Source organism: Nerophis ophidion, linkage group LG08 (assembly GCF_033978795.1).
Source record: "Nerophis ophidion isolate RoL-2023_Sa linkage group LG08, RoL_Noph_v1.0, whole genome shotgun sequence".
In the NCBI taxonomy this organism is placed as follows: Eukaryota; Metazoa; Chordata; class Actinopteri; order Syngnathiformes; family Syngnathidae; genus Nerophis; species Nerophis ophidion.
This window is the reverse complement of record NC_084618.1, coordinates 62137502-62157381: the sequence shown is the minus strand read 5'-3', so window position 1 is coordinate 62157381 and position 19880 is coordinate 62137502. Positions and strand designations below refer to the sequence as shown.

At 40.3% G+C, this 19880-nt stretch overlaps 1 protein-coding gene across 1 annotated transcript in view; it reads left to right on the top strand.

Moving 5' to 3' along the window:
* sbk1 (SH3 domain binding kinase 1) overlaps window positions 1–19880 on the top strand; it is a 43833-nt gene that overhangs the window by 10915 nt on the left and 13038 nt on the right. The window contains exon 2 of the mRNA XM_061909272.1: window positions 19189–19433. Within this exon, the coding sequence (XP_061765256.1) occupies window positions 19189–19433 (245 nt within the window). The remainder of the gene's footprint in view (window positions 1–19188; window positions 19434–19880) is intronic.

Here is a 19880-nt window from a genome sequence, read left to right as displayed (position 1 = left end):
AATTACTTGGTTTATGCAAAATAAAAATTCCGAAAGATATTTTATTATTACTGACATTAAAAAAAAACTTTTTAATAATATTTAACAACAATGATTAATTATTTTCCACATTATTTATCTGACATGGTATCTCTTACCCAGCTCAGGGTCCACATATGATCAAACACTCCTTAAAATGTATTTATTTATTTCATTGTATTGTAATATTTATTTCATTACTGTTATTAGAATTTCGATTTTGCAGCAGTTTTTTGTAGGTTGGCTGACGCTTAATTGCCATTTTCATTAGGCCCGAATAAAATGATTGGTGTTTTGGGTGATTACTCACCCTGCTTTGTCAACACGTACGCACATACAAAAATCAGCCCAAGAAAAGCAACCAACAATTTGCAGTGATAGATTATACATTCAATGACAGCTAAGGCTAACTATCGAAATCACTGTTATTAGCCGGCAACACCCAAAGCTAAGGCGCGTGTTACGCAGTATTATGTCCTAGACGCCTGTGAGAGGGCGGGATATACTGCCTAAAATACATTGTAAAGTTAGTGCCCTCTTGGCATCTGTGAAAATGTTGCAAACAGTGCCTTTAATATAAAATAAATATAGCCGTGAAAGTTCAATAATAAGGTTGCATGAATCAAAATTAGGAACGTCGGAGAAATGCAAAATGCAATATGGTACCTGTTGAACCTGTTCACCTTCAAGCAGCCAACATTTTGGAACAAGCATGAGGTGATTGTAGAAATGTAAAACAAAATAAAATATATCCGTGCATAGGAGGAAGTTATGTGCAAGTTTCACTTTTGCATCTCACTCCACATAACTGAGGTGTTTTCAAGTTAGAAACACAGGTGTCATTAATTATTAAAGACAGGGGGAGACTTAACTCCTAGGACAGAGGTGTCGAACTTAAGGCCCGGGGTCCAGATCCGGGCCAGACACGTCATTTATTGTGGCCCGCGAAACCCTTGGAGTAATGTGGATACTTCATCTTTCTTACTAGAAACCCCATTTCCATATGAGTTGGGAAATTGTGTTAGATGTAAATATAAACAGAATACAATGATTTGCAAATCATTTTCAACCCATATTCAGTTGAATATGCTACAAAGACAACATATTTGATGTTCAACCTGATAAACATTTTTTTTTTGTTGCAAATAATCAATAACTTTAGAATTTGATGCCAGCAACACGTGACAAAGAAGTTGGGAAAGGTGGCAATAAATACTGATAAAGTTGAGGAATGCTCATCAAACACTTTTGGAACATCGCACAGGTGTGCAGGCTAATTGGGAACAGGTGGGTGCCATGATTGGGTATAAAAACAGCTTCCCAAAAAATGCTCAGTCTTTCACAAGAAAGGATGGGGCGAGGTACACGCCTTTGTCCAAAACTGCATGAGCAAATAGTCAAACAGTTTAAGAACAACGTTTCTCAAAGTGCAATTGCAAGAAATTTAGGGATTTCAACATCTACGGTCCATAATGTCATCAAAAGGTTCAGAGAATCTGGAGAAATCACTCCACGTAAGCGGCATAGCCGGAAACCAACAATGAATGACCGTGACCTTCGATCCCTCAGACGGCACTGTATCAAAAACCGACATCAATCTCTAAATGATATTACCACATGGGCTCAGGAACACTTCAGAAAACCACTGTCACTAAATACAGTTGGTTGCTACATCTGTAAGTGCAAGTTAAAGCTCTACTATGCAAAGTTAAACCCATTTATCAACAACATCCAGAAACGCTGCCGGCTTCTCTGGGCCTGAGATCATGTAAGATGGAATGATGCAAAGTGGAAAAGTGTTCTGTGGTCTGATGAATCCACATTTCAAAATTGTTTTTGGAAATATTTGACATCCTGTCATCCGGACCAAAGGGGAAGCGAACCATCCAGACTGTTATCGACGCAAGTTCAAAAGCCAGAATCTGTGATGATATGGGGGTGTATTAGTGCCCATGGCATGGGTAACTTACACATCTGTAAAGGCACCATTAATGCTGAAAGGTACATATAGGATTTGGAACAACATATGCTGCTATCTAAACGCCGTCTTTTTCATGAACGCCCCTGCTTATTTCAGCAAGACAATGCCAAGCCACATTCAGCACGTGTTACAACGGCGTGGTTTCGTAGTAAAAGAGTGTGGGTATTTTCCTGGCCCGCCTGCCGTCCAGACCTGTCTCCCATCGATAATGAGTGCCGCAATATGAAACGTAAAATACTACAGCGAAAACCCCAGACTGTTGAATGACTGAAGCTATACATAAAACAAAAATGGGAAAAAATTCCACTCTTAAAGCTTCAACAATTAGTTTCCTCAGTTCCCAAACGTTGACGGACTGTTGTTTAAAAAGAAGGTGATGTAACACAGTGGTGAACATGCCCTTTCCCAACTACTTTGGCACGTGTTGCTGCCATGAAGTTAATTATTATTTGCAAAAAAAAACAAAGTTTATGAGTTTGAACATCAAATATCTTGTGTTTGTAGTATATTCAACTGAATATGGGTTGAAAATTATTTGCAAATCATTGTAGTCCGTTTATATTTACATCTAACACAATTTCCCAAATCATATGGAAACGGGGTTTGTAAATGTTTTCATTGTTCCCATTTAGAAAAAAAAATGTATGTAATACAGGAAATTTCATATTTTTTAAACTTTGATATTATCTGCTCATGCAAAAAATATTCAAATGATATTAGTGTGAATCTTTGGGCACCTTGCCATTCGATTCCGATTCTTGGGGTAAGGATTTGCTTCATAATTCATATTCGATTCAACACAATTCTCGATTCAAACTGGTTCATTTACTGTTAATATCTGCTTACAAAAAGTCGGGGGGAGGTGTGGCGCAGTTGGGAGAGTGGCTGTGCCAGCAACCTGAGGGTTCCTGGTTCGATCCCCACCTTCTACCAAACTAGTCACGCCCGTTGTGTCCTTGAGCAAGACACTTCACCCTTGCTCCTGATGGGTCGTGGTTAGCGCCTTGCATGGCAGCTCCCTCCATCAGTGTGTGTGAATGTATGTGTGAATGGGTGAATGTGGAAATAGTGTCAAAGAGCTTTGAGTACCTTGAAGGTAGAAAAGCGCTATACAAGTATAACCCATCCATCCATCCATCCATCCATTTCCTACCGTTTACTCCCTTTTGAGGTCGCGGGGGGCGCTGGTGCCTATTTCAGCTACAATCAGGCAGAAGGAGGTGTACACCCTGGACAAGTCGCCACCTCATCGCAGCGCACAAGTCAATCAATCAATCAATGTTTACTTATATAGCCCTAAATCACTAGTATAACCCATTTACCATTTTTGGAATGTATTATTTGGTATAAACCTGTTTTTGGTTGCTGACATACACACGCACCAAGTAAGTAAAAAAAAAATTCTTTAAATATTTGGTTAAAAAAAAAAAAAGATTTTTGAAAATTATTAATCAATTTACAATCGCGATGAATAAGAATCACGATTCATATGCCGTGCGCAACCCGAGGGTCCTTAGTTCAATCCCCACCTAGTACAAACCTAGTCACGTCTGTTGTGTCCTGAGCAAGACACTTCACACTTGCTCCTGATGGGTGCTGGTTAGCGCCTTGCATGGCAGCTCCCTCCATCAGTGTGTGAATGTGTGTGTGAATGGGTAAATGTGGAAGTAGTGTCAAAGCGCTTTGAGTATCTTGAAGGTAGAAAAGCGCTATACAAGTACAACCCATTAATCATTCACATTTAATTCTTTAGCACCCGTAATTATTATATACCGTATTATAGTTTGTAAAAATAAAAATAAATACTTAAGTATCTGCTGGTCACCTTGACTTTAGATTTCAAAGCAAGTTATCCATCAATTCGGCCTGGCCGACCTGTCTGACAAGACTGTAAATGAGTTGGTCATGTATGATGTTTTTTTGTTATTTTTGTTCGTGATGTGTAATGTCTGCTGTTTGAATGTACAGCAGTGAAAAGGAATTTCCGCAACGGGGACCAATAACCTACCTACTCAGTGGTCTAGTGGTTAGAGTGTCCGGCCTGAGATTGGTAGGTCGGCTGAGTCATACCAAAGACTATAAAAATGGGACCCATTACCTCCCTGCTTGGCACTCAGCATTAAGGGTTGGAATTGGGGGTTAAATCACCATAAATGATTCCCGGGCGCGGCACCTCTGCTGCCAACTGCTCCCCCTCACCTCCCAGGGGGTGATCAAGGGTGATGGGTCAAATGCAGAAAATAATTTCGCCACATCTAGTATGTGTGTGACAATCATTGGTACTTTAACTTTAAATCTAAATCTAAATCTAAAATTAGTATGTACGCAAATCAAATAACCAAATGCATAGGCAATTGTGCAATAATATAATGAGGCGATTATACTTTTATCATTCTTACATTCGCAGCCATGACTGCGATGTGGGCCTCGATGAAAACAATTTCCACACCCCTGCCTTAGAACATGCAATGATAATAATATAATCATGATAATATTGATGTATTATCTTTACTATCAACAAAAATTATAATACGCGAATCAGCTCATCTCTACTTTACTCTCTTCAATTTGACATATTTATAATTATATTTAAGTAAATAATGATGAATTACATGATTATTTAAATTCATATCATTGCCATTTTTTACGCACTCTTTTAAAAAATAAAACATGTTTTAAAATGAACAAACAAAAAATCCTCATACCTATTAAAGATGGGACGTAAATATTGCACTAACATTTTGACATCAAAATAACCTCATCCAAGGTTAGCATATTTGCTAACGGGAAATTGATAGCTTTATTTGTGTTACGTCTGTTTGGCATTGTGATGCCGGGTTCGATTCCCTCGAAGATGCGTCGAAATTGAACACAGCAAAGGTAAGATATTTACAATTTATTTATATAACAAAAAGAGCTATATACCAAAAATGCTAGAGCTAGTAGAATAAAACAAACAAAGGACGCTAGCATAAAAGCTAGGATATATAACAATGAGAAATAAACTGGCACGTAGGCACATAAAACAGTAAAACAAAAACTTCAGCATGAGAAGTGGAATGAACAATGAATGGCTAGCGTGAAAAGCTTAGCGAGAATATACATACGAAATAGAGTGCAGGCGTAACTTGTTGCGTGAAAAGCGAATCATGAACCCAGGCTGAACAAACAAAAGAGGACGGCTTATAAAGTGACGGTGATTATCTATAGCAGGTGTGCGGGGCGTGAGCAGCAGGTGAACTGATGTGTAACCATAGTGATGGACAAAAACAGGAAATAAACGGGTCAGACTGAAAATGAAAAAACAAATATGTGAAGATCTGAGCAACAGATCGCAACAATTTGACGATGTGCTGCAAAGCCATGATGTCATGCGACATCATGTCCATGAAATCCTGGTAAATCAATTAATTCCAAGGTGGAGCAACAAGTAGCAACAAGTAGCGGTTGATGGATTTTTTCCCATATTAATTAAAGTACCACTGATAGTCACACACACACTAGGTGTGGTGAAATTACCCTCTGCATTTAACTCATCCCCTTGTTCCACTCCCTGGGAGGTGAGGGGAATCATTTTGGTGATTTAACCCCCAAATCCAACCCTAGATGCTGAGTGCCAAGCAGGGAGGTAATGGATCCCATTTTTATAATCTTTGGTATGACTCGGTCGGGGTTTGAACTCACGACTTACCAATTTGGTGCTCATATACAGACTTGATATATCACGATTCAAACAACCTTGAAAAAAATCCACTTTGGAAACTTCGTGTGATGTAGCGCAGTGTAACATCACTGCAAGATACAACCACAAAAAGTATTTACCCCAAATCTCCCAAGGTTTTGGCTCACTTTTATGCTTAGATTGCGAGCAAAAAAAATGTGGGTTAGGAGCCTCCCAAACCAGCAGTCGGAGTGGCAAATACCGCAGGGAATTCTGTAAAATTTGACCTAAACATACAGTAAGGACGATATTCATATGACCGCATTTCTAGGTGGATCTCGCGTGAGAGGAAGGTGGTGGTGGTGGTGGGGGGTTATTAATATTGCTGAAAACAATGGAAAGCGCCACTCTTTGGTCAAAGTTGGAATTTCCACAAAACACACGTTAAGATATGCAACACAACACAACCCATCCATCTATTTCCTACCGCTTGTCCCTACCGGGGTTGCTGGGATTGCCGGAGCCTACATCAACTGCATTCGGGTGGAAGGCGTGGTACACCCTGGACAAGCCGCCACCTCATCGCAGGGCCAACACTGACAGACGGACAACATTCACACACTAGGGCCAATTTAGTGTTGCCAATCAACCTATCCCCAGGTGCATGTCTTAACACATCACAATTTGTCACGTTTCATGTGTCAGGTAAACTATGACAAATGGGGCCACATAAATCCCCTTCCTACTGTATGTTGTCTGACTCGCTAGCATTAGCCGGTAAATTTGTTTTTCCAAACATGATAAGGAAGAAAATGAGTGTCGAAAGAAGAAGCTGATGGTATTCACTGAATTAAAGAAATAAATCATCAACAACATGACTGAGGTGTGCCGTGGAAATGTAGGCGACTTAGCGAAGCAGTTGGGGCTTTATTCTCTAGTTTGCACTTCCATCCGTCCAGCCATTTTCTACCGCTTGTCCCATTCAGGCTCGTAGGGGGTGCTGGAGCCTATCTCAGCTGCATTCGGGCGGAAGGCGGGGTTCGCCCTCGACAAGTTGCCACCTCATCATAGGGCCAACACAGATAGACAGACAACATTCACACTCACATTCACACACTAGGGCCAATTTAGTGTTGCCAATCAACCTATCCCCAGGTGCATGTCTTAACACATCCCAATTTGTCACGTTTCATGTGTCAGGTAAACTATGACAAATGGGGCCACATGAATCCCCTTCCTACTGTATGGTGTCTGACTCGCTAGCATTAGACAGTAAATTTGTTTTTCCAAACATGGTAAGGAAGAAAATGAGTGTCGAAAGAAGAAGCTGATGGTATTCACTGAATTAAAGAAATAAATCATCAACAACATGACTGAGGTGTGCCGTGGAAATGTAGGCGACTTAGCGAAGCAGTTGGGGCTTTATTCTGTAGTTCGCACTTCCATCCGTCCAGCCATTTCTTACCGCTTGTCCCGTTCAGGCTCGTAGGGGGTGCTGGAGCCTATCTCAGCTGCATTCGGGCGGAAGACGGTGTACACCCTGGACAAGTCGCCACCTCATCACAGGGCCAACACAGATAGACAGACAACATTCACACTTACATTCACACACTGGGGCCAATTTAGTGTTGCCAATCAACCTATCCCCAGGTGCACGTCGTAACACAACCCAATTTGTCATGTTTCATGTGTCAGGGAAAACTGTGACGAATGGGGCCATATGAATCCTATTCCTACTGTATGGTGTCTGACTCTCTAGCATTAACAAGTAGCTCTGTTTTTCCAAAAATGGTAAGGTATAAAATGAGTGTCCAGAAGAAGAAGCTGACGGTATTCATTGAATTAAAGAAACAAATCATCAAAAACATGACTGAGGTCTCTAATTTACGCTTAAAGTGTTTTTCTACATGCTTGCAGTTACGCACGTCTCTCTTATTCGTATTCACCAGCCTGCGGACACGCCCACCCTGAGTAAATTAAGGAAAAGCGCTTGAATCGGGGGTCATTACAAATGAGGTGGACTTTGCCATGGCACCTTTTTTTTAGTTGAGTGGAAGCTGAAAAAGTTTATTTTTCTTACTCAAAAGCAGGCTATGTAAAACATTTTTTTCTCCCCAAGATGGTGCCGGTGTAGTGGCTGCTGGTTGCAGGAGTTCTGTGCTCTTGTGTGTCCTCCTTTGTGTTCTTCATGCTTCCCTCTGGTTTTCATGTGTTTTTCACCTATCGGTGGCACTTTCATAACTTCTACTTTCAAGACTTTGGCCTTCTCGGTGCTATTTCGTGAACTTTTGGATCTGCTGGCTGTCCGCCTTGTCGGAGTTCAAGTTCAGGGACCGGTGGAGATTGTGAGGAAGACACTGCGTTGTGCGTCAGGATGGACGTGCTTTTCGGAGCCCTGGCTGGATGAGCATGTATCGGACACTTCGGTCTTTCCGGATGGATTCCTGTACACCTGCGCGGACTGGACATTGGCTGAGAGCTTGTGGGCAGCCTATGACGGATTTGGCTCTCTGGCTTATGATGAATAAAGTCTATCCTATACTATTAATCAAGTTTCAATTCATTTCAATTGGGCGGTATAGCGGTATAGCTCGGTTGGTAGAGTGGCTGTGCCAGCAACATGATGGTTCCAGGTTCAATCCCCGCTTCCGCCATCCTAGTCACTGCCGTTGTGTCCTTGGGCAAGACACTTTACCCACACGCTCCCAGTGCCACCCACACTGGTTTAAATGTGACTTAGATATCGGGTTTCACTATGTAAAGCACTTTGAGTCACTAGAGAAAAGCACTATATAAATATAATTAACTTCACTAACTAACGATGGGGAATGGTCGTCGTAAGTACGGTAAAATACCAAAGACTATAAAAATGGGACCCATTACCTCCCTGCTGGCACTCAACATCAAAGGTTTGGGGGTTAAATCACCAAATGATTCCCGAGCGCGGCCACCGCTGCTGCTCACTGCTCCCCTCACCTCCCAAGGGACATAACAAGGGGATGGGTGAAATGCAGAGAGTAATTTCACCACATTTAGTGTGTGTGTGATTTAAAAAAAAAAAACGAATCTTACGAAAAATGTCTGGGACAAAAACCGAGGTACCCGTATTGGTGATGAAGTTCCTTGACAATGGCGGCACACGCAAGGATGTCATTATTTTATCAAGTGCACTTTTCAGGAACGGAAATTACAGACCGAAGATTTGATTCCATGCTGACGGAGGATACTAACACGCCTGACATATAACAAGCCGCATTAAATCGCTCACAGATCTTGAAGCCAGACGAGTGGGACTGGATTTAATAACCCACAGATGTCGACGTGTGCCTGGAGCTCATCTGCATGAGGAGCGGCGGCCTTGTCTTCGGCCACCTGAGAGGACAGGAAGTGGGTCCAAAGATCAGCGAGGCGTGTTTGCGACGGTCAAGAGCGAACGCCGGATCACAGCTGCTCCGTGGAACACAAGGGGAGCCTTTATGGACATTTTGAACGCTCTTTCTACCTCGGAGGCAGTGTGTGGATCACACCTACAGCTGCAGAACATTTCAGCGCTCTCATTAATCCCATTTCAAAGAGGAAACGGGATGATGGGTCTTGCTATTAGTGGGGGGAGTCAGTAATGTGATTATAGTCCATGCTGGAAAGAGTAAACAAGTGCCCTGCTGCAGGCTGTGTCTACCAGTCCGCCCTATTTGAATATTTCAACCACACAACTTGGGCCTAAAACTTGTCTGGAAAGGGATCAAGTTTTGTGTATTTGTTGCCTCCCTGAAGGAAGTGGGCACACTAAGCAAGAGTAGGCAATAGAATTCTTACATAATCATCTCCAGCCTTAAACGACAACGTCTGATCTACAGGTGCAACACACGCTTTCTATTTTCCGCAAGCGATGTTTATTTTCCTCCTGGACCAAGAACAAGCTTTGCAAATTGTCACTTCCTACTTCACTTGGCCGATGTGACTGTATTCGCCAAGCTCTGCCCACACAATATCCAGATAAACACGTCTTGTACCACCTTCTAAGGACTATAAATAGTTTGCATACAATAACATGTAGATTCTCGTTATCATTATTAGGTGCAACAATAATATCATAACAAGATAACTGCAGTGGAACCTGAGGGTTCCTGGTTCAATCCCCATCTTCTACCATCCTAGTCACGTCCGTTGTGTCCTTGAGCAAGACACTTCACCTTTGCTCCTGATGAGACCTGGTTAACGCCTTGGATGTCAGCTCCAGCCATCAGTGTGTGAATGGGTGAATGTGGAAATAGTGTCAAAGCACTTTGAGTTCCTTAAAAATTTGGAAACGCGCTATACAAGTATTACCCATTTACCATTTATCATTTACAAACTTGATTGGTTCTTGAATAGGGAGCGCAAATCAAAAAAGTTTGTATAGTGAGGCAAATTTCTCCATATGGAACAATGCAAATATGAATATTGGGTTACAGCCTCGACAAAAGTCTTTATTTTAGTGAAGGTTTGTGAAGTGAAGTGAATTATATTTATATAGCGCTTTTCTCTAGTGACTCAAAGCGCTTTACATAGTGAAACCCAATATCTAAGTTCCATTTAAACCAGTGTGGGTGGCACTGGGAGCAGGTGGGTAAAGTGTCTTGCCTGAAGACACAACGGCAGTGACTAGGATGGCGAAAGCGGGAATCGAACCTGGAACCCTCAAGTTGCTGGCACGGCCACTCTACCAAACGAGTTATACCGCCCCACATTCTAAACTAGGTAGTACGGTATACCGGTATTAGTATAGTACCGCGATACTAATGAATCATATTCGGTACTATACTGCCTCTCAAAAGAACCGGTCCACATCCCCCACAAAACCCATCGTCGTCACGTCCTGTCATTGCTGGTTTACGAGTAGAGGAGCATGTTCGGCAACGCACAAGCACGGAGTACTTACAAGCAGACACAGTGTGTAGACAGAAATGGGAGAACGGACACATTTTGGCTTAAAAACTAACGATAAAGGTGAAGTTATAACACTGAAACGCCCTCAGGGAGAGGTGCTTTGAGACATGGCTAGCTTGCGGGTAACGTCCAGCCCTAGTCTGCAGTGTTTTAGCTACTTCTAACTGCTTTAAAGAACCAGTTAGTGAAATAAATAATAATAATACAGAAATGACTATGAATATTATTACACTACAAATGGACCAATACAAATATCAATAGAAATAACACTATTGATAAAAAAATATTACCTCTATTAACAACAGTACAATTGTTTCAAATGCAACAATACATTTATGTAATGATAAATTGAAATACAAAAAAAAGCAGATAAATGGAGGGGAAGAAAATAAGCAAACTGTATTAACCTTGTAGATTGTTATAGTTACAATCGGTTAAGCTCTGTGGGTGTGCCATCTATTAACCAGTGTCCCCTGGGGCAACAACGTTAATATATGTTTGATGAAACGTGATTATATGCATGAGTGTATGTATGTACTGCATGTACTTGTATGTATGTACAGTATGTGTATATGTATGTTTGTACTATGAATGTATATGTACAGTATGTATATAGGATATTTGTACAGTGAATGTGTATGTACAGTATCATTACCTTATAAAATTCGAGGTTCAGACGCATGTTCGTCAAACTAAAAATAATAATAACTGCTATAGCAGCCGCAACATTAATACGGCCACAACGACAACTCTTGCTGACCTACTGCCCTCGGTAATGGCACCATTCCCAAAGTATGTGGGCTCTATTGATAACCTCACTAACAACTTTAACGACGCCCTGCGCAAAACCATTGATAACATAGCACCGCTAAAGTTAAAAAAGGCTCCAAAAAAGCACACCCCGTGGTTTACAGAAGAAACTAGAGCTCAGAAATTATTATGTAGAAAGCTGGAACGCAAATGGCGCACGACTAAACCAGAGGTGCACCATCAAGCATGGAGTGATGGTTTAATAACTTATAAACGCATGCTTACCTTAGCTAAAGCTAAATATTACTCAAATCTCATCCACCGTAATAAAAACGATCCTAAATTTTTGTTTAGTACGGTAGCATCGCTAACCCAACAATGGACTCCTTCCAGTAGCTCCACCCACTCAGCTGATGACTTCATGCAATTCTTTAGTAAGAAAATTGAAGTCATTAGAAAGGAGATTAAAGACAATGCGTCCCAGCTACAACGGGGTTCTATTAACACTGATACGATGGTATATACGGCGGATACTGCCCTCCAAAATAGTTTCTCTCGTTTTGAGGAAATAACATTAGAGGAATTGTTACAACGTGTAAATGGAATAAAACAGACAACATGTTTACTTGACCCACTTCCTGGGAAACTGATCAAGGAGCTTTTTGTATTATTAGGTCCATCAGTGCTAAATATTATAAACTTATCACTCTCCTCGGGCACTGTTCCCCTAGCATTCAAAAAAGCGGTTATTCATCCTCTTCTTAAAAGACCTAACCTCGATCCTGACCTCATGGTAAACTACCGACCGGTGTCTCACCTTCCCTTTATTTCAAAAATCCTTGAAAAAATTGTTGCGGAGCAGTTAAATGAACACTTAGCGTCTAACAAGCTATGTGAAACCTTTCAATCCGGTTTCAGGGCAAATCACTCCACGGAGACAGCCCTCGCAAAAATGACTAATGATCTATTGCTAACGATGGATTCTGATGCGTCATCTATGTTGCTGCTCCTCGATCTTAGCGCTACTTTCGATACCGTCGATCATAATATTTTATTAGAACGTATCAAAACACGAATTGGTATGTCAGACTTAGCCCTGTCTTGGTTTAACTCTTATCTTACTGATAGGATGCAGTGTGTCTCCCATAACAATGTGACCTCGGACTACGTTAAGGTAACGTGTGGAGTTCCCCAGGGTTCGGTCCTTGGCCCTGCACTCTTCAGCATCTACATGCTACCGCTAGGTGACATCATACGCAAATACGGTATTAGCTTTCACTGTTATGCTGATGACACCCAACTCTACATGCCCCTAAAGCTGACCAACACGCCGGATTGTAGTCAGCTGGAGGCGTGTCTTAATGAAATTAAACAATGGATGTCCGCTAACTTTTTGCAACTCAACGCCAAAAAAACGGAAATGCTGATTATCGGTCCTGCTAGACACCGAACTCTATTTAATAATACAACTCTAACATTTGACAACCAAACAATTAAACAAGGTGACACGGTAAAGAATCTGGGTATTATCTTCGACCCAACTCTCTCCTTTGAGGCACACATTAAAAGCGTTACTAAAACGGCCTTTTTTTCATCTCCGTAATATCGCTAAAATACGCTCCATTCTGTCCACTAAAGACGCTGAGATCATTATCCATGCGTTTGTTACGTCTCGCCTCGACTACTGTAACGTATTATTTTCGGGTCTCCCCATGTCTAGCATTAAAAGATTACAGTTGGTACAAAATGCGGCTGCTAGACTTTTGACAAGAACAAGAAAGTTTTATCATATTACGCCTGTACTGGCTCACCTGCACTGGCTTCCTGTGCACTTAAGATGTGACTTTAAGGTTTTACTACTTACGTATAAAATACTACACGGTCTAGCTCCCTCCTATCTTGCCGATTGTATTGCACCATATGTCCCGGCAAGAAATCTGCGTTCAAAGGACTCCGGCTTATTAGTGATTCCCAAAGCCCAAAAAAAGTCTGCGGGCTATAGAGCGTTTTCCGTTCGGGCTCCAGTACTCTGGAATGCCCTCCCGGTAACAGTTCGAGATGCCACCTCAGTAGAAGCATTTAAGTCTCACCTTAAAACTCATTTGTATACTCTAGCCTTTAAATAGACTCCCTTTTTAGACCAGTTGATCTGCCGTTTCTTTTCTTTTTCTTCTATGTCCCACTCTCCCTTGTGGAGGGGGTCCGGTCCGATCCGGTGGCCATGTACTGCTTGCCTGTGTATCGGCTGGGGACATCTCTGCGATGCTGATCCGCCTGGGATGGTTTCCTGCTGGCTCCGCTGTGAACGGGACTCTCGCTGCTGTGTTGGATCCGCTTTGGACTGGACTCTCGCGACTGTGTTGGATCCATTGTGGATTGAACTTTCACAGTATCATGTTAGACCCGCTCGACATCCATTGCTTTCCTCCTCTCCAAGGTTCTCATAGTCATCATTGTCACCGACGTCCCACTGGGTCATTATTGTCACCGATGTCCCACTGGGTGTGAGTTTTCCTTGCCCTTATGTGGGCCTACCGAGGATGTCGTAGTGGTTTGTGCAGCCCTTTGAGACACTAGTGATTTAGGGCTATATAAGTAAACATTGATTGATTGATTGAGAGTATGTGTATGTGTATGTTTGTACTGTGAATGTATATGTACAGTATGTATATATGATATTTGTACAGTGAATGTACTGTAAATGTACAGTATGTGTATGTGTATGTTTGTACTGTGAATGTCTATGTAAAGTATGTGTATATGTATGTTTGTACAGTGAATGTATATCAGTGACGTGCGGTGAACTAAACACCAGGTGAAGCATACACACTTTTTTTTTCTTCTTTTTTATTTTTATTTTTTACTTAAATTCATATGTGCAGCCCTAGTCATTGTTGATTTAGGTTGCACATTAGAGTTGCAGGAAAAAAAGGGAGTTGTTCGCTTTCATAAAACCGTTATCATAATGATATTATGATATGATAAATGGGTCCAAAAGCTATTTAATAAAGTTGTTATTAAATACTTTTTGGTCCCATTTGCTTTGAACAAAATAAATCAATTATTGTGAGTGGATCTTACCTTTATGCATTTGTATCTGAAGCCGCAATAGCTATGCTCCATGAAAACGTACTTTGTATGATCGCATTCATTTTGTCTTAAAGTCCAGTTTAGAGAAGTATTTAATCTTGGATACAGTATATAATCCTCCATATTGGCAGAAACATTCATTTAATTCAATTGCATTCCAAGAAATTAAACAATATTTTTGCATCTGACAAAAAAACACCCACAAACGCGTGCTTACTCTAATAAAAATGCCATGTTTTTATAATTACAGTTAAAAAAAAAGAAAAAAAAAAAAGGCTGGCTTCTGTTGGAGAGACCTGTGTCTGCTAGCTTGAGCACCCCCACTTATCCCAGGGTGGTGAGTCAGAGTACTGCTGAGGCATTTAACTGCAAGTTGACAATGTATTGCCCCCTACCTTGAGGCAGATGTACTTGCTGCCTCAAGACCTGCCTTTTCCACGTGGCAATAAGCATGCGCCCCGTCGCACGCACGTCCACAGTGTAGCCGTGGATGCACCGCCTGTGTCTGCCTCACTTCTCATCTGCTGCATTGTTTTGATCAGGAAACATGGAATTTCCACGATTTTGACCATGACAATTATCAAAATATACAGGAACTACACCACAATCATATAAAAAGCATAAACCAAAAGAGAAATATTAAAACTTATTTTATTTTATTACTTTGTTTTGGAACATCTCATTGTCAAGCCACCTGGTGGCAGGTGAGGCACTGCCTCACTTGCCTCCCCTGACAGCACGTCACTGATGTATACGTACAGTATGTGTATATGTATGTTTGTACAGTGAATGTATACCTACAGTATGCCCTGTTTAGACTGCAGTATTGTCCAATTAAGTACACTTAGTATGTATGTCTAGCTTGTGTGCTGTTGTGTGCTTAGCTGTTGTGTGGCTACTAGCTCCTAGTAGAGCTAGTAGCCTATAGCCTACCATGTTTACTAGGGCTGCAAATCTTTGGGTGTCCCACGATTCGATTAAATATCGATTCTTGGGGTCACGATTCGATAATATATTGATTTTTTCGATTCGATTCTCGATTCAAAAATGATATTTTTCCGATTCAAAATGATTCTGTATTCATTCAATACATAGGATTTCAGCAGGATCTACCTCAGTCTGCTGACATGCAAGCAGAGTAGTAGATTTAAAAAAAAAAAAGCTTTTATAATTGTAAAGGACAATGTTTTATCAACTGATTACAATAATGTAAATTTGTTTTGACTATTAAACGAACCAAAAATAGGACTTATTTTATCTTTGTGAAAACATTGGACACAATGTGTTGTCAAGCTTATGAGATGCGATGCAAGTGTAAGCCACTGTGACACAACTGTTCTTTTTTTAATTTTCATAAATGTCTAATGATAATGTCAATGAGGGATTTTCAATCACTGCTATGCTGAAATTATAACTAAAATTGATACCGTTGTTGATAATATTCATTTTTGTTTCACTACTTTCGGATTGTTCTGTTTTGTGTTTGTGTCTTCTCAATTGCTCTGTTTATTGCAGTTCTGAGTGTTGCTGGGTCAGGTTTGGTTTTGGAATTGGATTGCATTGTTATGGTATTGCTGTGTAGTGGTTTGTTGGATTGATAAAAAAAAAAAAAATCAAAAAAATCAATTTAAAAAAAATGAGAATCGATTCTGAATCGCACAACGTATTCGAATCGATTTTTCCCCATACCCCTAATGTTTACCTTTTGTAAATTACTTCACTAGAATGCAAAAAAAGACCAACCTAGAGTGCTTATCAGAGCACATTTAGAAGTTAACGGTCTGACCAGCTTTGCACAAGTAAACACGCTGCAGGACTGCTTGTATCGGAGCTTATATCATCATATCTCATTGGTTTGAATGAGATAGGAGTGCCGTGGTTGATTGGATGCTTGATTATTTTTATATGGTTTCATTTCATAGCCGGTATATTCTTACCTTGCAATGTGCCACGGATATCAACATGTATTGGCGTTTGCTTCCCGGAAAACATATGGCCTGCTTTACCGGTATATGCACACCTGCTCCTATCGATTTTACCATTACTCTGTGCCAGTAAGTGCTGCAAGGCCAATCATTCATGCTCGTGTCTGCACGTGAACACTGGCCAAAGTGATCTGGAGGGACACAGGAAGTCTAATACATGTACTGAAAGGCCTCTCCCTTCGCATATATACTCTCCTGCAAAATTGATTTTATGTTAATGAGCGTCTGTTAAAACACAAAATTTAGTCTTCCTTTGGGATGTGCAATGAAAACTACATCATGTGGACATTAGCTAGGAAAAAAGGCATTTTAACAGTTGGAGGCTTTTATCCAGCAAGAATCTTTATAGGATAGGATAGGGTAGGTTAGACTTTATTTATCCCTGTGGTTGTCGTGTGGATTTTACACACAGTAAAAAAAAGTACAATGTGATTAAAAAAACAATGATAACCTTAAAATTAGGAATATTAATAAATTACCACCTATGTACATACACACATATTGCACACTAAATGATGGCAGCATGTACAAATAATAAAACAGAAACACTATATATGTTAAAAATATTTTGCACACCAAGAAACAAAACAAATTATAATATTTACATTAGGGTGTTGTAAAGTCTGCGATGATGCGATGACTTGTCCAGGGTGCACGCCGCCTTCCGCCCGATTGTATCTGAGATAGGCACCAGCGACCCCGCGACCCCAAAGGGAATAAGCGGTAGAAATGGATGGATGGATGGTGTTGTAAAGTCTTATGGCTGCGAGTTAAAGTTATTACTATTATCATTATTTGGTATCTTGAAAACTAGCTAATGATAATTATGTAAATCTTGAGAACCTAAAAGAAAGACATGTGTCATTCATAAACATCTACTAATAATATTAAATATAGATATTAATATTATCACTCTTAGTGATAATTTACTTGATAATATTAGTACTAAAACAACACAATCTACTATACATAATATTCAATATTTATTATTAGAAATGTAATATCATTTATAATGAATAAAAAAACCTACATGCCTCAATAACAGTTAATATATAAAATAAACTGAAGAAAATACTGTACACTTCCTGTCTCAGACTCTTTGTAATGTAATGTAATGTAATGTTATTTGAGATGGTAGTGCTTTGTGGCTGTTGACATGACCCCAGGACGCAGAAGCGGTAGACAAAGTTAGGATAGGATGGTACTGTAATTTAACTAGGTATGAGTCAGTAGAAAAAGTTGGAATCAACATCTTACTTTGGCATACACAAATTATTGAACCAACAATGAAAGAGGAAACAAGTTGGAACTAAACAGAACTACGGGTAATTAACAATAAGGAACATGTGCGCAGGCAGGACAAGGGTCAGAACGTAAGGGTGCCGCAAAACTCAAAGACCAATTGAATATAATTGAATCCCTTCCCAACGTTGATTTTCCATTAAAACGGACTTTGAAACAATGTTGCAAAATAGTTGTATTGGTAAATTCAGACAACGTTGGTGTCTAACGTTGGGTCCATGTTGTTGGTTGGGAAATGACAAAAAATTCAATGGTCAAATCAAAATCAGAACCCAACATTGATTAAACATCGTCAAAAGGATGTTGTTCCAAGGTTTGGTTTGAGTTGGTCAATGTCAGGACAAGTTCTCAACGTTGTTTTAAAGTATTGTGCCTGATGGGCTTCTTGTCATTGCCATCGTGGTTAACAGCAAAATGACTTACAATCCATCAGAGCCTCACTATCACGTTTAAGGAGAAATAAAAACAGTCTCACATTAATTTTGCCTCACCTTAACTACAATGATTTACTTGACTTAGACATTAGACTTACACAAACTATTGATCCACAAGGGAATTTGTTCCACAGTCGCTCAGTTACAAATGATGGAACAGGTAAGGATGGAAAGGATAATGCACGTATAAAGTAGACTGAAAATGTACTATTGTAGCAATATGAAGTACAACATATATGTAATATCCATCCATCCATCCATTTCCTACCGCTTGTCCCGTTAGGGGTCGCGTGGGTTGCATCTCAGCTGCATAATATACTATATACAGAATATAATATATATTGATGTATTATATTATTATATTACATTACATTGTTATATAATATATACAATATATAAACAAATCCCAATTAGCATGTACAATATAACAGTATATGTAACAGCTGCAGCAAAAAAAAAAAAAAAAAAAAAGGGCAGCATAAACTATCCACTTTAATACAAATTTAGATTTTGAAGTTACACATATCAGGAAGGACTTCCTGCTTTTGTAAATTAAGTTTGTATATTTATTATAAAATTCAACAAACAGCTGCCATAGCAACAGCGTCATATTTAAACTACCCCATTAGATAAGAAAATAAGTGAATCATATTTGTGAAGTGAATTATATTTATATAGCGATTTTCTCTAGTGACTCGAAGCGCTTTTACATAGTGAAACCCAATATATGTTATATTTAAACCAGTGTGGGTGTCACTAGGACCAGGTGGGTAAAGTGTCTTGCCCAAGGACACAACGGCAGTGACTAGGATGGCGGAAGGAAGCGGGGATCGAACCTGCAAGCCTCAAGTTGCTGACACGGCCACTTTACTAACCGAGCTATAATCCTCAATTTAATAAGACATGAAAAAAGTAGACCTACTGGAGATTTGTCAAGTGAGGACATTTTTGCAACTGAATCTCCACTTTGCATTCACTATAAACCACCAAAATAAGCTTTTCAATGAGCTCATACCTGTTTTTTCCTTCCCTCGACAGTCTGCCGCACAGCGTTAAGGCCAGCCTGTCCCTTTCTCCAACTGGGCCAGGACGGGTGGGCAGCGGCGGTGGCTCTCCCACGTCCAAAACGGCCCCCTGCAGTGGAGGTGTGCCCGTGGAGGACATGCAAGCCCTGGCCATCACCTCACTCTCTGCAGCCGATGTAGCCAAACAGTTTGAGCATATCCGCGAGCTGGGGAAGGGCACCTATGGCAAGGTGGACCTGGTGGCTCACAGAACGCAGGGTGAGCACATACGGCAAGAATTTGTCATACTAATTAAAACATTCCGAACAGAGATTCTCAAACTGCTACGCCAAATATTTGATTGATTATTTCAGTGCCGTGTTTTACTTTCCTATTGTCATGTTTTGTGGTCACGTTCTGTTTGGTTTTGGACTCATTGTGCACTCTTGTTTGTTTTGTCACCATGACAACTCATTAGTTTCACCTGTTATGTGTTCACGACTCACGCACCTGTCAATCACTGCACCACTATTTAAGCCTGTAGTTGCCAGGCAGTCAGGCTGGCGACATCACCTTCTACACACCCTTGTTATCCAAGCTGATTATCCATGCTGCGCTTTTTCATACTCTTTTCTCGTTCAAAGTAAGTTTTTGTTATTCATCCCATAGTTTACAAGTTTTGTTTTATGTCCATAGTTTACATTATAGTAATAGTTTTTTGTTTTC